The sequence below is a fragment of the Ictidomys tridecemlineatus genome, chromosome 15 (genome assembly GCF_052094955.1).
Source record: "Ictidomys tridecemlineatus isolate mIctTri1 chromosome 15, mIctTri1.hap1, whole genome shotgun sequence".
Classification (NCBI taxonomy): Eukaryota; Metazoa; Chordata; class Mammalia; order Rodentia; family Sciuridae; genus Ictidomys; species Ictidomys tridecemlineatus.
In genome coordinates, this window is record NC_135491.1 from 1,992,254 (window position 1) to 2,005,178 (window position 12,925).

At 58.1% G+C, this 12,925-nt stretch overlaps 2 protein-coding genes across 16 annotated transcripts; both read right to left on the reverse strand.

Moving 5' to 3' along the window:
- Window positions 1–60: 60 nt before the first annotated feature.
- On the reverse strand, window positions 61–3,000 carry Nat14 (N-acetyltransferase 14 (putative)). Of its 14 annotated transcripts, none has more exons than XM_040278798.2 (3): window positions 2,428–3,000; window positions 1,586–1,711; window positions 61–1,067 (listed from the first exon to the last, which is right to left on the reverse strand). In XM_040278798.2, the coding sequence occupies exons 2-3, from the start codon at window positions 1,655–1,657 to the stop codon at window positions 519–521; spliced, it is 621 nt and encodes a 206-aa protein (XP_040134732.1). In that variant the 5' UTR covers window positions 1,658–1,711; window positions 2,428–3,000; the 3' UTR covers window positions 61–518. The 14 variants fall into 14 exon arrangements, with proteins under 14 accessions (XP_040134732.1, XP_040134728.1, XP_040134724.2 ...); XM_040278794.2 differs by having other exon boundaries at window positions 1,577–1,711; XM_040278790.2 differs by having other exon boundaries at window positions 1,577–1,708; window positions 2,424–3,000.
- A 141-nt stretch (window positions 3,001–3,141) lies between these two features.
- Znf628 (zinc finger protein 628) lies at window positions 3,142–10,589 on the reverse strand. 2 transcript variants are annotated; one of them, XM_078031399.1, is made up of 2 exons: window positions 10,371–10,589; window positions 3,142–6,418 (listed from the first exon to the last, which is right to left on the reverse strand). In XM_078031399.1, exon 2 carries the CDS (start codon window positions 6,411–6,413, stop codon window positions 3,264–3,266), a length of 3,150 nt encoding a protein of 1,049 aa, XP_077887525.1. In that variant the 5' UTR covers window positions 6,414–6,418; window positions 10,371–10,589; the 3' UTR covers window positions 3,142–3,263. The 2 variants fall into 2 exon arrangements, with proteins under 2 accessions (XP_077887525.1, XP_077887526.1); XM_078031400.1 differs by lacking the exon at window positions 10,371–10,589 and adding an exon at window positions 10,096–10,214.
- Between the last annotated feature and the right edge of the window lie 2,336 nt (window positions 10,590–12,925).

Genomic DNA, 12,925 nt, shown 5'->3' on the forward strand with positions numbered 1-12,925 from the left:
GAGAGGAGGGGCCAGCCAGGCAGAAGGGCCAGCGGGTCCAGAGGCAGGCTGGAAAAGGCATCAGGACGAGGCCGCACACAGCAGTCTCAGGCTTTATTGACACACTGTAAGGACCAGACGGACGGACGCACAGGAGCTGTGCCCACCAGCCCCTCCCGCTCCCAGGGAGGCCTTGGCCCAGGCACCCTGCCTCAAGTCCTAGCTCAGGCGAGCTGGCGGCTGCTCCGTCCCTCCCCAGAGCTCCCCCAGGGCCAGCAGCACAGACAGCACAGCTCTGCAGACAAAGCAGGGAGATTCTCAGTGCAGACAGAATCTGAGGCAGGGGCTTGACCTCTGATGGCCCTCGTAGCCAAAGGGGAGAGGAGTTTGTTCCACACTGGACACTGCAGGCTGGCGACAGGTGGAAGGGTGGTGTCTAGGTCTGCAGTCCTCGCTGGGGTCACCAGGGCATGGATGTGACAGTGCCCGGGCACAGCAGGAGCGTTGGGTGCTGGCGTCCCCCTGCCCCAGGTCTGCAGTCACAGGTCTTTGCTGAACTCCCTCACCAGTGTGTAGCCCATGCAGCCCCAGCCCCCCTCGGCCTGGTAGCCACAGCCCTCCAGCAGCCCCGCCACCCCCCAGGCAGCCACGGCCACGGGGACCACAAGCCGGGCCCGGGGCTCCCCCATGCCCCCTGCCCAGGCTCGAGCCCGGGACTCAGCAAAGGCTAGGAGCCTCCTACCCACTCCCCTGCGGCGGTGCCAGCGTGAGACAGAGAGGCGGGTGACCCGGGCTCCATCCCCCGCACTGGTGCCAGGGGCCAGGGCCAGGACTCCACACACATCGCCAGAGCCCCTCACGGCCACCCAGGGCCCCCCCAGGCCTCCGGGAGGAGGCAAGGAGCCCCACCAGGCTCGCAGGCCTAGCTTCACTGCGGCCACAGCCAGGAACACAGGCAGCAGGAGGGCCAGGGCGAAGGAGGCCAGGACGAAGCGCAGGCCGCTGCTGGCTGCCGCCAGGAGAAGAAGGGCCGGGGGCCGTGTCAAAGCATGGAGGGCCACACGGTTCTCCGTGTCCTTTACGCCAGCCTGTGGGTAGGGGTGGGGCTCAGCCATCCAGAACGTGAGCGCCCTCGGGACCAGGAAAGGAGGTGGACCTGTCCAGGGCCAGTGTGGGGGCTCCCTCCTGAGGAGGCAGGCAGCGGACGGGGTGGGCACAGTGGGTGTGAGTAGAGGGTGACGGATGGGTGGATGGGGAAGGGTGATATGGAGCTGTGGGCACCGTCCAGCGGAGGTCCCAGAGCCAGGCTTCAGGGAAGCACTCTTGAAGGACAAGGAGGCCCGACAGGACAGAATGGGGAAACCGAGGCTACCGGCTCTGCTCAGGAGAGTCTGGGGTGGGAGGCAGGCAGGGAAGACTAGGAGTTGGTGCTGGGGTGCTGGACGCAGCACCGTGCCCCCTGGGACCCCCATCTGCTAAAAGCCGGGCAGCTGAGGCCAGATGGGGAGAAGGCACTGGAGGAAAGGGCACAAGCCGCTGAGGAGGAAAAGCCCCCGGCGGTGGCGTGGGTGGACAAGGCCGCCCCTGCCCGCCTCACCTCTCTCACCTTGAGCATCTCCAGCACCAGGGCTTTCTCATCCTCCCTCATCTCCCGCACAGACAGGTGGCTGGGGGCCATGGCAGCCCCCAGGCCACCGCCCCCAAAAGGGAGCTGGCGTAGTTTGTGCACCTGCTGGAAACACAAGTAGGTCAGTATCAGGTGAGCGCCTCTGTCCCCAAAGCCTCCCGCGGGGCGAGCAGCAGCGGCAATTTCCAAATCGGGTACCGAGGACCCTCGGGGTCCCTGAGCGAAGGCCGTGTCAGGATAGGTCCACCCTACCCAGTGACCTTCCTAAAGTCTCCCTGATCCCCCTCCCCATGGTCAGCGATCCGCCCCTAAACAGGCTGTGGACGCGAACACCTTGCAGCACGGTCCCTCCCAGGCGCCGGGACTGCCCCGGGGGTCCACGAATACCCCGGGACCCACTAGAGGAGGGGCCGCGCTCCCCCCGCCCCGCCCCCGCGCCCCGCGCCGCGCCAGCGAGGATCGGCGAGCACCTCCTCGGGCGCTCCGATCCCTAGACAAGGTGCTGGGGGAGCAGGGTCAGGAGGGGGGGTCGCCGGCGGAAGTGACGTCCACACTCGCGCTCGGCTGGGCGGGGCGGCGCCGGCTCCGGGCCTTAGCAACTGTTGCCAAGCGTCTCTGGGGTTGAAGGGGAGGCGGCGGGAACCGTGTGCGCTAGGGTGGGACCGGGGCAGGGAGCCGGACCGCTGGAGGTGGGTGGAGGCGACCTATAGTAGCCTGGAGAAGGAACAAGGGGGAAAAGGGACCTGGGGGCGAACGGGAGCAGAGGCCGGCAGGGAGGTGGTGGGAGTAGAGACGAGCGTCTGGGAGAAGTACTTACTGACCCCGAGCGTTCGCAGTTTCCTTCACGACGGTCCCTCGTTGCTAAGCGACCTAAGCACGGGAGGAGACGGGGACCGCAACCGCGACGCCAGCGCATCGATTCCCATTGGTGCTGGGACCTTTTGCGGGTGGGGTCCGGAGCCCCCACCTCAATCCCTGGGGGCGCCCTGACAGTGCCCTTCGGGATAAAAGATCTACCCCCCACCCATTTTTCAGATGAGGAGAGGGGGCGAGTGACATCCAGCAAATAAGAACCGGTATTCCGATTCTAATGCCTCCCTGCTAGAGACCAACCATGGCATCACCACCAGCTCCCTTTTAATGAATAGGGAAAGAGCTCCATAAAGAACAGTGGCTGGTCCAAAGACGCAGAGCTCTTGAGAGCCAGGAAGCAGAAGACAAGACTCCAAGACCAGGCTGGGTGCAGTGGCAAACGCCTGTAATCCCAGCAGCTCGGGAGGCTGAGGCAGAAGGACTGACAGTTCAAAGCCAGCCTCAGCAATGGCGAGGTAATAAGCAACTCAGTGACTACAGTGTCTCTAAATAAAATATAAAATAGGGCTGGGGATGTGGCTCAGTGGTCGAGTGCCCCTGAGTTCAACCCCCCAGTTCCAAAAAAAAAAAAAAAAAAAAAGATCCAAGACCCCAGATGGAGGCCATAGCCTGACTCCTCCCTGTCTCCTGCCCACCCCCCAAGGGGAAAAAAAAAACAGAGAGGAGATTCTGGGTCTTTATTAGCACGCCCAGCCTACAGCCCCCTTCTTCTGGGGCTAACCCCAGCTCAGCCAAGGACAATGAGTTAGGAGTCTCTGTGTGGGGTGGACAGAGGCGCCAGTCCTCAAAATGTGTGCACCAGCTGGACTGCTGGTAGGGTCTGCACAATTTGGATAGAGGGCAGGCCCTGTGAGGTCATGACCCCAGGCCCAGCCCCTGCGGGGACCACTTGCACCATCTGGGAGGTGGAAACAGCAGGCATCCCTGCCGGGGTAGAGACTGGGCCAGGTGGTGGGGGGGCCAGAAGTTGTAGTGTGGCAGCGCCTCCCCCAACACTGCTGTTCTCCAGCAGTTCAGCCGCTGGGGCACTGCGGATGATAAGGAGTTTCTGCCCTGGAGGGCCAGGGGCAGGTGGCTCTGTCAGTCCAGGGGGAAGGGTCTCTACCTCCTGCACACAGAGCCGGGTCTGCTCCCCATCTGCTCCGCTCAGCACCAACACACTCTGCAACCCCTCATCCGTCTGCAGTGTCTCAAAGAGGACATCCTGGACCACACCCGTGCTAGCTTCACTATCCCCTGCCTCCCCAGGACCTGGCCCGGTTAGCAATTCCTCAGCTGCCCCACTCTGAACCACCAGCAGATTGGGGGCCTCAGCAGTCACAGCTCCTCCACTGGAATTAGAAAGCTGGCCTGCCAGGGGTTGGAGCTGGACCGTAGTCACTTCCTGTGCAGGCTGGAGCTGGACCGTGGTCACTTCCTGTGCGGGCTGGAGCTGGACCGTGGTCACTTCCTGTGCGGGCTGGAGCTGGACCCCACTCACTTCCTGGGGTCCTGCTTCCCCACCCCCTACATTCTGCAGAACAATGAGACTCTGCCCTCCCCCACTGGCCCCTGCTCCACTCCCTCCCTGCACCCCTAGACTCCCAGGGCCTGGCAGCCAGACTACCCCTGTCCCAGGGCTGGCTTTCCCTGCTGTGCGAGGGCACTGCCTTGCACGGCTGCCCCCACTCCCAGCACTAGAGGGCAGCAGGATGAGCTTAGGTGCAGGTGGGGGCGGAGGAGTAGGGGGCTGGACGCTGCTAGGGATCAGCTGGAGACCCTGGGCAGTCTGCACCAGGAGAAAAGTCTGGGAGTTGGGAGCCCCTGGGCCCGGGGGCGGGACCTGGGCTGTGCTCCCAGCCACTTCGAGGGAAAGCGTGGCTTGGAGGTGAGGGAGAACATGGACATCTTGGGTGGCTAGTGAGGCCGGGGCTGCAGCCAGTGGGGCCTGGGGCTGAGAGCTTGCGGCAGCGGAGGCTGTAGTGCCCGAAGCCGTGTTGGCTGGGGCATGCGTCCTCAGATGTCGCTGCAGATAGGCGGCCATGACAAAGCCGCGACCACAAATGGGGCAAGCAAAGGGGCGCTCGGCTGAGTGGGTGCGCTGGTGCAGCAGCAGGTTGGAAGAGTGGGTGAAGGTCTTGGGGCAGAGTGGGCAGCGGAAGGGCCGCTCGCCCGTGTGCACGCGCTGGTGCTGCCGCAGGTTGGAGGTCTGGGCGAAGCTCTTGCCGCACACGCTGCAGGTGTGGGGCCGCTCGCCAGTGTGCACATGTCGGTGGCGCCGCAGGCACGACGTATTGCGGAAGGCCTTTCCACACTCGCTGCAGGCGTAGGGCCGCTCGCCGGAGTGTAGCCGCAGGTGGTACTGGTAGTGAGATGACCACTTGAAGGTGAGGCCGCACTGGCCACAGGTGAAGGCCCGCAGGCCTGTGTGTACACGCTGGTGGATGGCCAGCAGCGAGGAGCGCTTGAAGGCCTTGCCACATTCACCGCACTGGTAGGGCCGCTCACCGGTGTGGTCCCGAAGGTGGTACCGCAGCCCTGAGGAGCCCTTGAAGGCCTTGCCGCACTCTGCACATTTATATGGCCGCTCTACAGAAGCCACAGCAGGCGGGGGAGGCGGCGGGGCAGGAGCAGCAGAGGCCATAGGCTCCTGGGGACAGGTGACCTCGGCAACCTCGGCCTGTGGGGGTGGGCGCCCAGCTGCAGCCTCTTCCACGTGGCATTGCTGGTGCGCCAAGAGGCTGGCCAGCTGCGGGAAAGCCCCGTCGCAGCTGCCGCAGCGGAAGGCCTGTCCCCCAGCTGCACCATGGCTGTGCTGGTGTCGGGAGAGGCCTGCCACCGTGCGGAAAGATTTTCCACAGGGAAGGCAGGCAAAGCCAGGAGCAGTGACAGGAGGGGGCTGCGGCAGAGGGGACGTCGGGGACAACGACGCAGGGGGTGCATCGTTGGGCGTCTCGGCAGGGGCATCCTGGGGCTGGGCAGCAGGCCCCGGGCACGGCTGGTGCTCCAGGAGCAGCTCCTCGCTGCCAAAGCCTTGCTCACAGCCATCGCAGCGGTACACCAGCTCCACCGTGGTCTCAGCTGCCGCCAGAAACAGCTCGGGCACCACTGGCGGAGGCTGGGGTGGCGGGGCGGGGGGCGCGGGCGGGCTGCTGGACGGCAGGTGGCGCTGCAGGTAAGCGTCTGAGACCAAAACCTTGCTGCCCGCACAGGGTTCACCAGGCGTGGGGGGCGGGGGGACGGGGGTGGTGCCGGGGGCGGCGCTCGGGGCGGGGGCGGGGGCGGGGCCGTGGGTGCGCTGGTGCAGCAGCAGGTTGGAGGAGTGGGTGAAGGTCTTGGGGCAGAGCGGGCAGCGGAAGGGCCGCTCGCCTGTGTGCACGCGCTGGTGCTGCCGCAGGTTTGTGCTCTGCGTGAAGCTCTTGCCACACACGCCGCAGGTGTAAGGGCGCTCGCCAGTGTGCACGTGCCGGTGGCGCCGCAGGCTGGATGAGTTCTTGAAGGCCTTGGGGCAGTCGAGGCACAGGTAGGGGCGCTCACCCGTGTGCTGCCGCAGGTGGTACTGGTAGTGGGACGACCATTTGAAGGCCAGGCCGCACTGGCCACAGGTGAAGGCCCGCAGGCCTGTGTGCACGCTGCGGTGGATCTGCAGCAGCGAGGAGCGTTTGAAGGCCTTGGGGCAGTCGGGGCACTGGTAGGGCCGCTCGCCAGTGTGGCCCCGCTGGTGGTAAAGCAGGGCTGAGGAGCCCTTGAAGGCCTTGGGGCAATCCGGGCACTTGTAGGGCCGCTCGCCTGTGTGCGTGCGCTGATGGTGCAGGAGCCGAGACGACCACCGGAATGACTTGCCACACTCCCCGCACTCATACTGGGCCGCAGGGGCGGGGGCCGCCGGGCCAGGCTTCTCCCCGGCCCCGTCCGCGGTAGAGGCAGGCGCCATGTCCGCGTGGGAGCCAACCATCACACCTGGTGGAGGGATTCCGGATCAGAGTGGGTAGGCACTGAACTTTTAAGGGACAGGGGTTGCAGAGAGCCCTTATCAGGATTAGGGTTTACAATGGCCCACGTTTTACCTGAGACTAAGAGAGGAGTAAGGGGGTCCCTGGGATGTGAGACTTCCGGTGCTAAAACTTCCCAGCAAACAAATCAGCCACCTCCCAGCATGCTGGCCATGTCCTCCAGGAGGCCAGGGAGGTCCGAGAAGGCTGAGCGCTGCCTTCGGGCCCACTCTGGTACCCTCTAAAGTTGGAAGCCTGGCTTCCCGTGTCCACTCCACTTCAACACTGGCTCTTCCTGTCACACCCTGAACCATTCACTCTCCAGGCCCTCAGAGAGCCGAGCCGAGCATCCCACTCTACCACCAGAGCATCCCACTCTACCATCACGAGCATCCCACTCTACCATCCATCCACTCCCGCAGTTCTGCCCTCGCCCAAGAGAAGTGCTGCTGAGGACCCTGCAGTCCCTTGCATAGCGAAAGCGTAGGGGCTGTCTGTGCACTCCTGCCCGCCTCCCTCTCCAACTCACACACATTACTCTGCTTCACGCACTACCCTGGGTGACTGCCTGGCATGCTTCTTTTCTCCTGAAGCCTCCAGCACTTCCTTTTCCCTCCTTTCCCTTGCCATCAATCATACTAGCCACCAAGAGACTGTCTCCACGTTCCAATCACCACACCAGAGGCTCTCAACTGGGGCAGATGTCCTCCCATCACCAGACATCTAATGATGCCTGGAGACACTGCTGCCTGTCAGCCAACTGGAGGGGCCAGTGCTACTAGCATTTAGTGGGTGGAGAGATCTGGATGCTTCTCAACACCCTATAATGCACAGGACAACCCTCCCAACAAAGGTGGACCTAGTCCAAAATACGAATGCAGTCCAAAATGTCAGGCTGAGAAACTGCACTATGGGTCCCATCAGCCCCTTCCTGGGCCAAGACTTGGAGCTCCCACTGCGTTCTGGAACTTTCCTCTCTCCAGGACCGTGCCTGTCAGCATGACACAAACCATGTCTCCCATTTTTTTAAAAGAAACAAAAAATTCTTCACCCCATTTCCCCCTCCAGCCACAGCCTCTCTTCTCTGCAGCCCTTTACAGCAGAGCAGAGCCTGCACTTCCCACCTTAGGCCACTTCAGTTACACACTTGCCCTGTCCCCTGCTGCTAAATCCTAGTGCTCAGCCCTCAACTCCTTCTTCCAACCACCTCCCCTGGCTTCCAAGAGCCAGGTCTCCTCCTCTCTCACCTGTGGCTGTCTCAGTCCCTAGTTGGGTCCTGCTTGTCTTGGTGACTTGCTGCACCCCTATCTGCCCTCTCCCCAGGAACTCGCAGCCCCTAGTGGCTTCACACCCTAGGAACATGTGACTCCAAACATGTACCTCTGCCTGAGACTCCACTGCTCCACATCCCCTGCTAGACTGTGCCAGTTGAGGTGCTGGGGATGGAACCCACAGCATCACACAGGGTAGGCAGTGCTCTACCACTGACCTACATTCCCCAGGCCCTCCCCTCTTTTAAACTTTATTGAGACAGTCTCACTAAGTTCCCCAGGCTAGTCTCAAACTTGTGATCCTCCTGCGTTAGCCTCCCAAATAGCTGGGATTATAGGCGCACACTACAATAACGGCTCAGCTTTAAAACTTGGACATCTAATAGCAAAATCTAATCCAGCTTTTTGCTCCTGTGTGCCCCCCCTCAAATTAGGAATTAAATGTCCTACTCAACCATAGTCTTCTCTGAAAACAGGGGTGCTATTCTTCAGGCCTTGGGTCCTCCTCACCTCTCTCTCTCTGCCGCTCCAGCTCTCATTCAGTATAACCAACCCGTCAGCAGATTCCTCTGCTCCAGTGAGAACCGAGTCAGAATGTGACCACTTCTCACAAGCCCCACCTTTGTCTAAGCACTGCCATCTCTCTCCTGGGCACATGTGACCCCCTAACAGACTGCCATTTTCCTTGCCATCCTGCCCCAGTCCATTCCCAACACTGCAGCTAAAGGAACCTTCATTAGAGAAAACTGGGCATTTCATCCCTCTGTTCAAAGACTTCTGCAGATTCCCACTTAAGAGCAGAAAACAAATCCCTTACAAGACCCTGCTGACTGCCCACTCCTGGGGCCTCAGCCCCTTGCTGGCTTGTTCTGCTATACACCTCCATTCTCATCACTCCAGCCTACCAACCAGGAGGGGCAGGCTGCTCCCATCTCCTACCCCTCACCTCCAAGTCCTCACTGAAATCCCCTCTATGAGGCCTTCTCCAATTGCCCTATTAAATCTGCAGTCCCTTTCAACTCTCCCCATTTTCTCCTCCTACCCCATTTTCCCTCTAGAGCATTTATCACCTTCTCAGTACTATACAGCCAATGTTTCTCAACCTCAGCAGTAAAAACTAGGATTGCACCATTTGCCAAAGAGCACATCCTGTGCATACTGGGCTGAGCATGGACCTGGTTCCACCCTACTAGATGCTAGTGGCAACCACATCCCTGCAGCTGTGACTATCAAAATGATGCCTGACTGACCATTATCTATTAAGCACCCCTCCTCTACACTGTTTACAAAATTCACTACTGCACTTCAGGTCTTTACTGCACCCCTCACCCAGGGAAGTACCATCACCCCCTCCCACTGACAACCACTGCTACAGAATGCCTGGAGCTTCCTGTTTTATTCTGCCTCCCCATGCCAGAATGCCATGAAAACAGGCACCTTTGTCTTGTTCACTGCTGTATTCCAGTTTCTGTATTAACATCTGTCTGGCAGTGATTAACATCTGTGCTCAGTAAGCATATATTACATGAATGAAGGCTGAATATTCCCTTTAGACAAGTATAAAGATCTCCTTTTAAAAAGATGAATATCGGCTGGGGCTGTAGCTTAGTGGCAGAGTGCTTGCCTAGCATGTGTGAGGCATTGGGTTTGATCCTAAGCACCACATGAAAATAAATAAATAAATAAATAAATATTAAAAAAAAAAAAAAAAGATGAATGTCAACTGGGCGTGGTGGCAATGGCTTGTTATCCCAGCAACTCAGGAGGTTGATCCCAAGTTTGAGGCTAGCCTGGGCAACTTACAAAACCCTGTCTCAAAAAATAAAGAGCAAAAAAGGTCTGGAGATGGAGCTCAGTGATAGAGCGCCCCTAGATTCAATTAAAAAAAAAAAAAAAAGACGGAGGTCCAGTTTAAACTGTAAGCAGGGGGGCTGGGGATGTGGCTCAAGCGGTAGCGCGCTCGCGGCCCAGGTTCGATCCTCAGCACCACATACCAACAAAGATGTTGTGTCCGCCGAGAACTAAAAAATAAATATTAAAAAAATTCTCTCTCTCTCCTCTCTCACTCTCTCTTTAAAAAATAAAAAATAAAAAATAAATAAACTGTAAGCAGGTCCTCTAAAGGGACTAAGGATCCCAAGAAGCTGCACACATTTTTGAGAACCCAGCCTCTTAAAACGCGAAATGCCCACGCTCTGAAGGTAACAGGGATCCACCTTAGCAATCCAGAGAGCGTGCCCTTTAAAAGGCCAGATCACCCCTTCCAACAGGCTAGAATTTCCCTTTAAGGGGATGCGCTTGCTGCATGCTCATCTCTACCTTTGTTCAGCAAAACTACTATCGTTTTGAAGGCACCAGGACTATGGAGTTTTACCTTGAATGTCTGAGAAACTGTCACTGGACTTTAATTTGACAATCTCCTTTTCACAGGAGGTAAAATCAGCGGGAAAGTTTAGAAAATGTAAACCCTGCCCCGCCCTCTAAACGCATCTCCGAAGCCTTTAAGAGGGCGGAGCCGGACAAACGGACAAAAGTCGGAGGCGAAATAGAGAACTTCCCTTTAAGGCGCCCCTTCCGGTTTCACGCTCGCCGTTTTCCAAACGACTCCGCCCTCCAGCCCCTCCCCCACCCCGCCCTCCGGTCTCTCACCTGCGGCCCCGGTCCGGAGGACGAGGCGGGAGGCCCAGGAGCTCCCCGCGGGGGCCGACGGGAAGGGGGGCCCGGCACGGCGCCGCAGTAGCGGGGGCCGGGGAGGGGCGGGGGCGCGCTCCCTCCCGACGGCCCCCGGCGCGAGGCACCCAACCTTTATCGGCGGCCTCTTGCGCACACAAACCCCGACTCGCGTCGCGCGTCATGACGCACGCGCCGCGCCTGGCCCCGCCCCCGGCCACGGCCTCGGCGCTGCGGAGCGGGCGGAGAGGGTTGGCGGGGAGGCGGTGCCAGAGCGGCGCGGCGCTTCCTGCGGTGCTCCGGGACTGTCAGCCAGCGCGCTTCGGGAGCCCTCCCACCCGCTGCTGGCGTGGGCGCTCCGGCGGGGAGACGGAGGCCGAGTCCCCGGCACCGACCCGAGCTCCCTCCCGCCTGGCCTGCTCCAGCGCCACTCGTCCAGCCGCAGGGCAGGTGTCTCAACCTGGACACCCGTGACAGTGGCTTGGGTCGTTCTTCTGTTGCGTTGTAGGATGGTCAGCAGCAGCCCGGGCCTCCACCTGCTAGATCCAGTAGCACCAACTACACTCACATGCCTCAGTTTGCCTGGAACTCTGAGCCGATTTAGACCCACTTTGGGCTTGGGTCCTGTCTGCAAGCATTCCTGCGGGTAAAACCCATGACAACCCGCTTAGCTCAGACATTCCTCTCACTTTGGCTTTTAAAACACCCATCAAAACATAATGGAGGCTGCAGGGCTGGGTTGGGTTAGTGGATGTGGAGGGTAGGCCCAGGGATGTGGGTTCCACTGTCTTCCGCCTTGGCTTAGTCCTCCGGGGATTCCTGCAGTGATGAAGAGATCTCAACTCAACCCCTTTTACCGGAGGTGTTAACAAGGGAGGGGGGAGAGGCTCTGCCCTCCTTAGCATTCTATGCTTTGCAGTGGAAGGTGGTCAGAGGTCTAGAAGTGGCCTTAAGCAATAGGCTTTCACTAAAAAGGTAATGCACATTCAACAAGTTGGTCTTAAAAAACACAGAACAGTGTCTTGGAACCAAGGAGGGAGGAATGTTCAGCATTTGCCAAGCCAAAGAGTAGTCTTGGGACATCATCACCCCATCCCACATCAGTTCTGTGCTTGACCTGTCTTTGAACCCTTGTATGTAGAAACCTCTGTTAGCTCTGCATCTCGTACTTACAAGAAAACGGAGAATCCAGGAGCTGAAGTCACAAATAAGATAACAAAATCATCATTGCCCATTCCAGTCTTGAGGTTCATGAGGTGAAACCTCTGAAAGAGAAGAAGGAGAACTCTTGGAAATTGGACTAGAAGCCATTTGTGTTACATTCTGGCAAAGAAGTTGTCTACATTTTGTCCATGTCCTCAGACTTTTTGTGAGGCTGAATTCAAAGGTGATGAACTAATTAATCTATTGGAGGAAATTTCAAGGCAGCACAGCATTCAGGTAGTGATCTGGATATTGCTGGCACTTTTAGCTACTTTACCATGATAATCAGAAGCCGAAAGCAGAGCAGAAAAACTTGAAAATTTTGCAGTATGATTAGAAAACTGTGGGGCTGGGGTGGTGGTTCAGTGGTAGAGCACCTGCCTAGCATGTGTGAGGCACTGGGTTTGATTCTCAGCACCACATAAAAATAAATAAAATAAAGGTCCACTGACAACTAAAAAATATTTTAAAAGAAAGAAAACTGACTAACCATTTTATTAAAAGAGATTATAGCCACTAAAGAGGTGCTAACTGTTTTACCTAGAAAGGTAGGAAAGATGGCTTGAGGGCATTTCAAAAATTAGCAAGACCACACCCATTTTAGGCTTAAGGATATAAAAGTAAACATGCCTTTGAGAAGAGACCCATTGAGGTGCACCGCCTGCTCAGGGAGGCCTAGGAAGTTATTTCACTCTGCTCAGCTGCCCAGACACTGAAGGCAGCAGCTGTGGTCCCATGAGGTTTGGCTATGGCTCAAGATGGTGACAAACCTTGGCATCAACCATGTGGTTGCAGAATACTGTACTTCAGGTATCATGGAAGTTTCCATTAAGATTTTAAAGAACAATCTAGGAGGTAAGGCAAAGTGTAGCAGGGTTGGAATTCCTGCGGCAGCCTCTGAGAGGTCAATGTGCAGATGTGAACAGGAAGCCAAAGCTGCAGTGGAGACCCTTGAGATGCCAGTAATGTGGAAAGTCTGCTGAGGAAAGCTGCAGCAATCCAGCAGAGACGAGCCAAGAGAGAAACCAGGTGGACTGCAACCAGCAATGCCATATGGCTGGACTGCACACTCCCGCTAGAGAGAACACCACAAAGCCATGTGCCCCAGAAGCTGGACATGGAGCTACAGGACTTGTTTGTCCAGCTGAACTTCAGTCTTGTTCTGGTCCCATCCATTCTTTCTGTGTCCCTGGTAATCCCTTGTAGAATGGAAATGTTACTCTGTGTCATGTATTGGATGAATGTAAATTCCTTTTGCTCTTTTAGTCTAACTTGCCTCGAGTCTCATATGAGATTTTGGACTTGTACTTTTGGGCAATGCTAAACTGCTA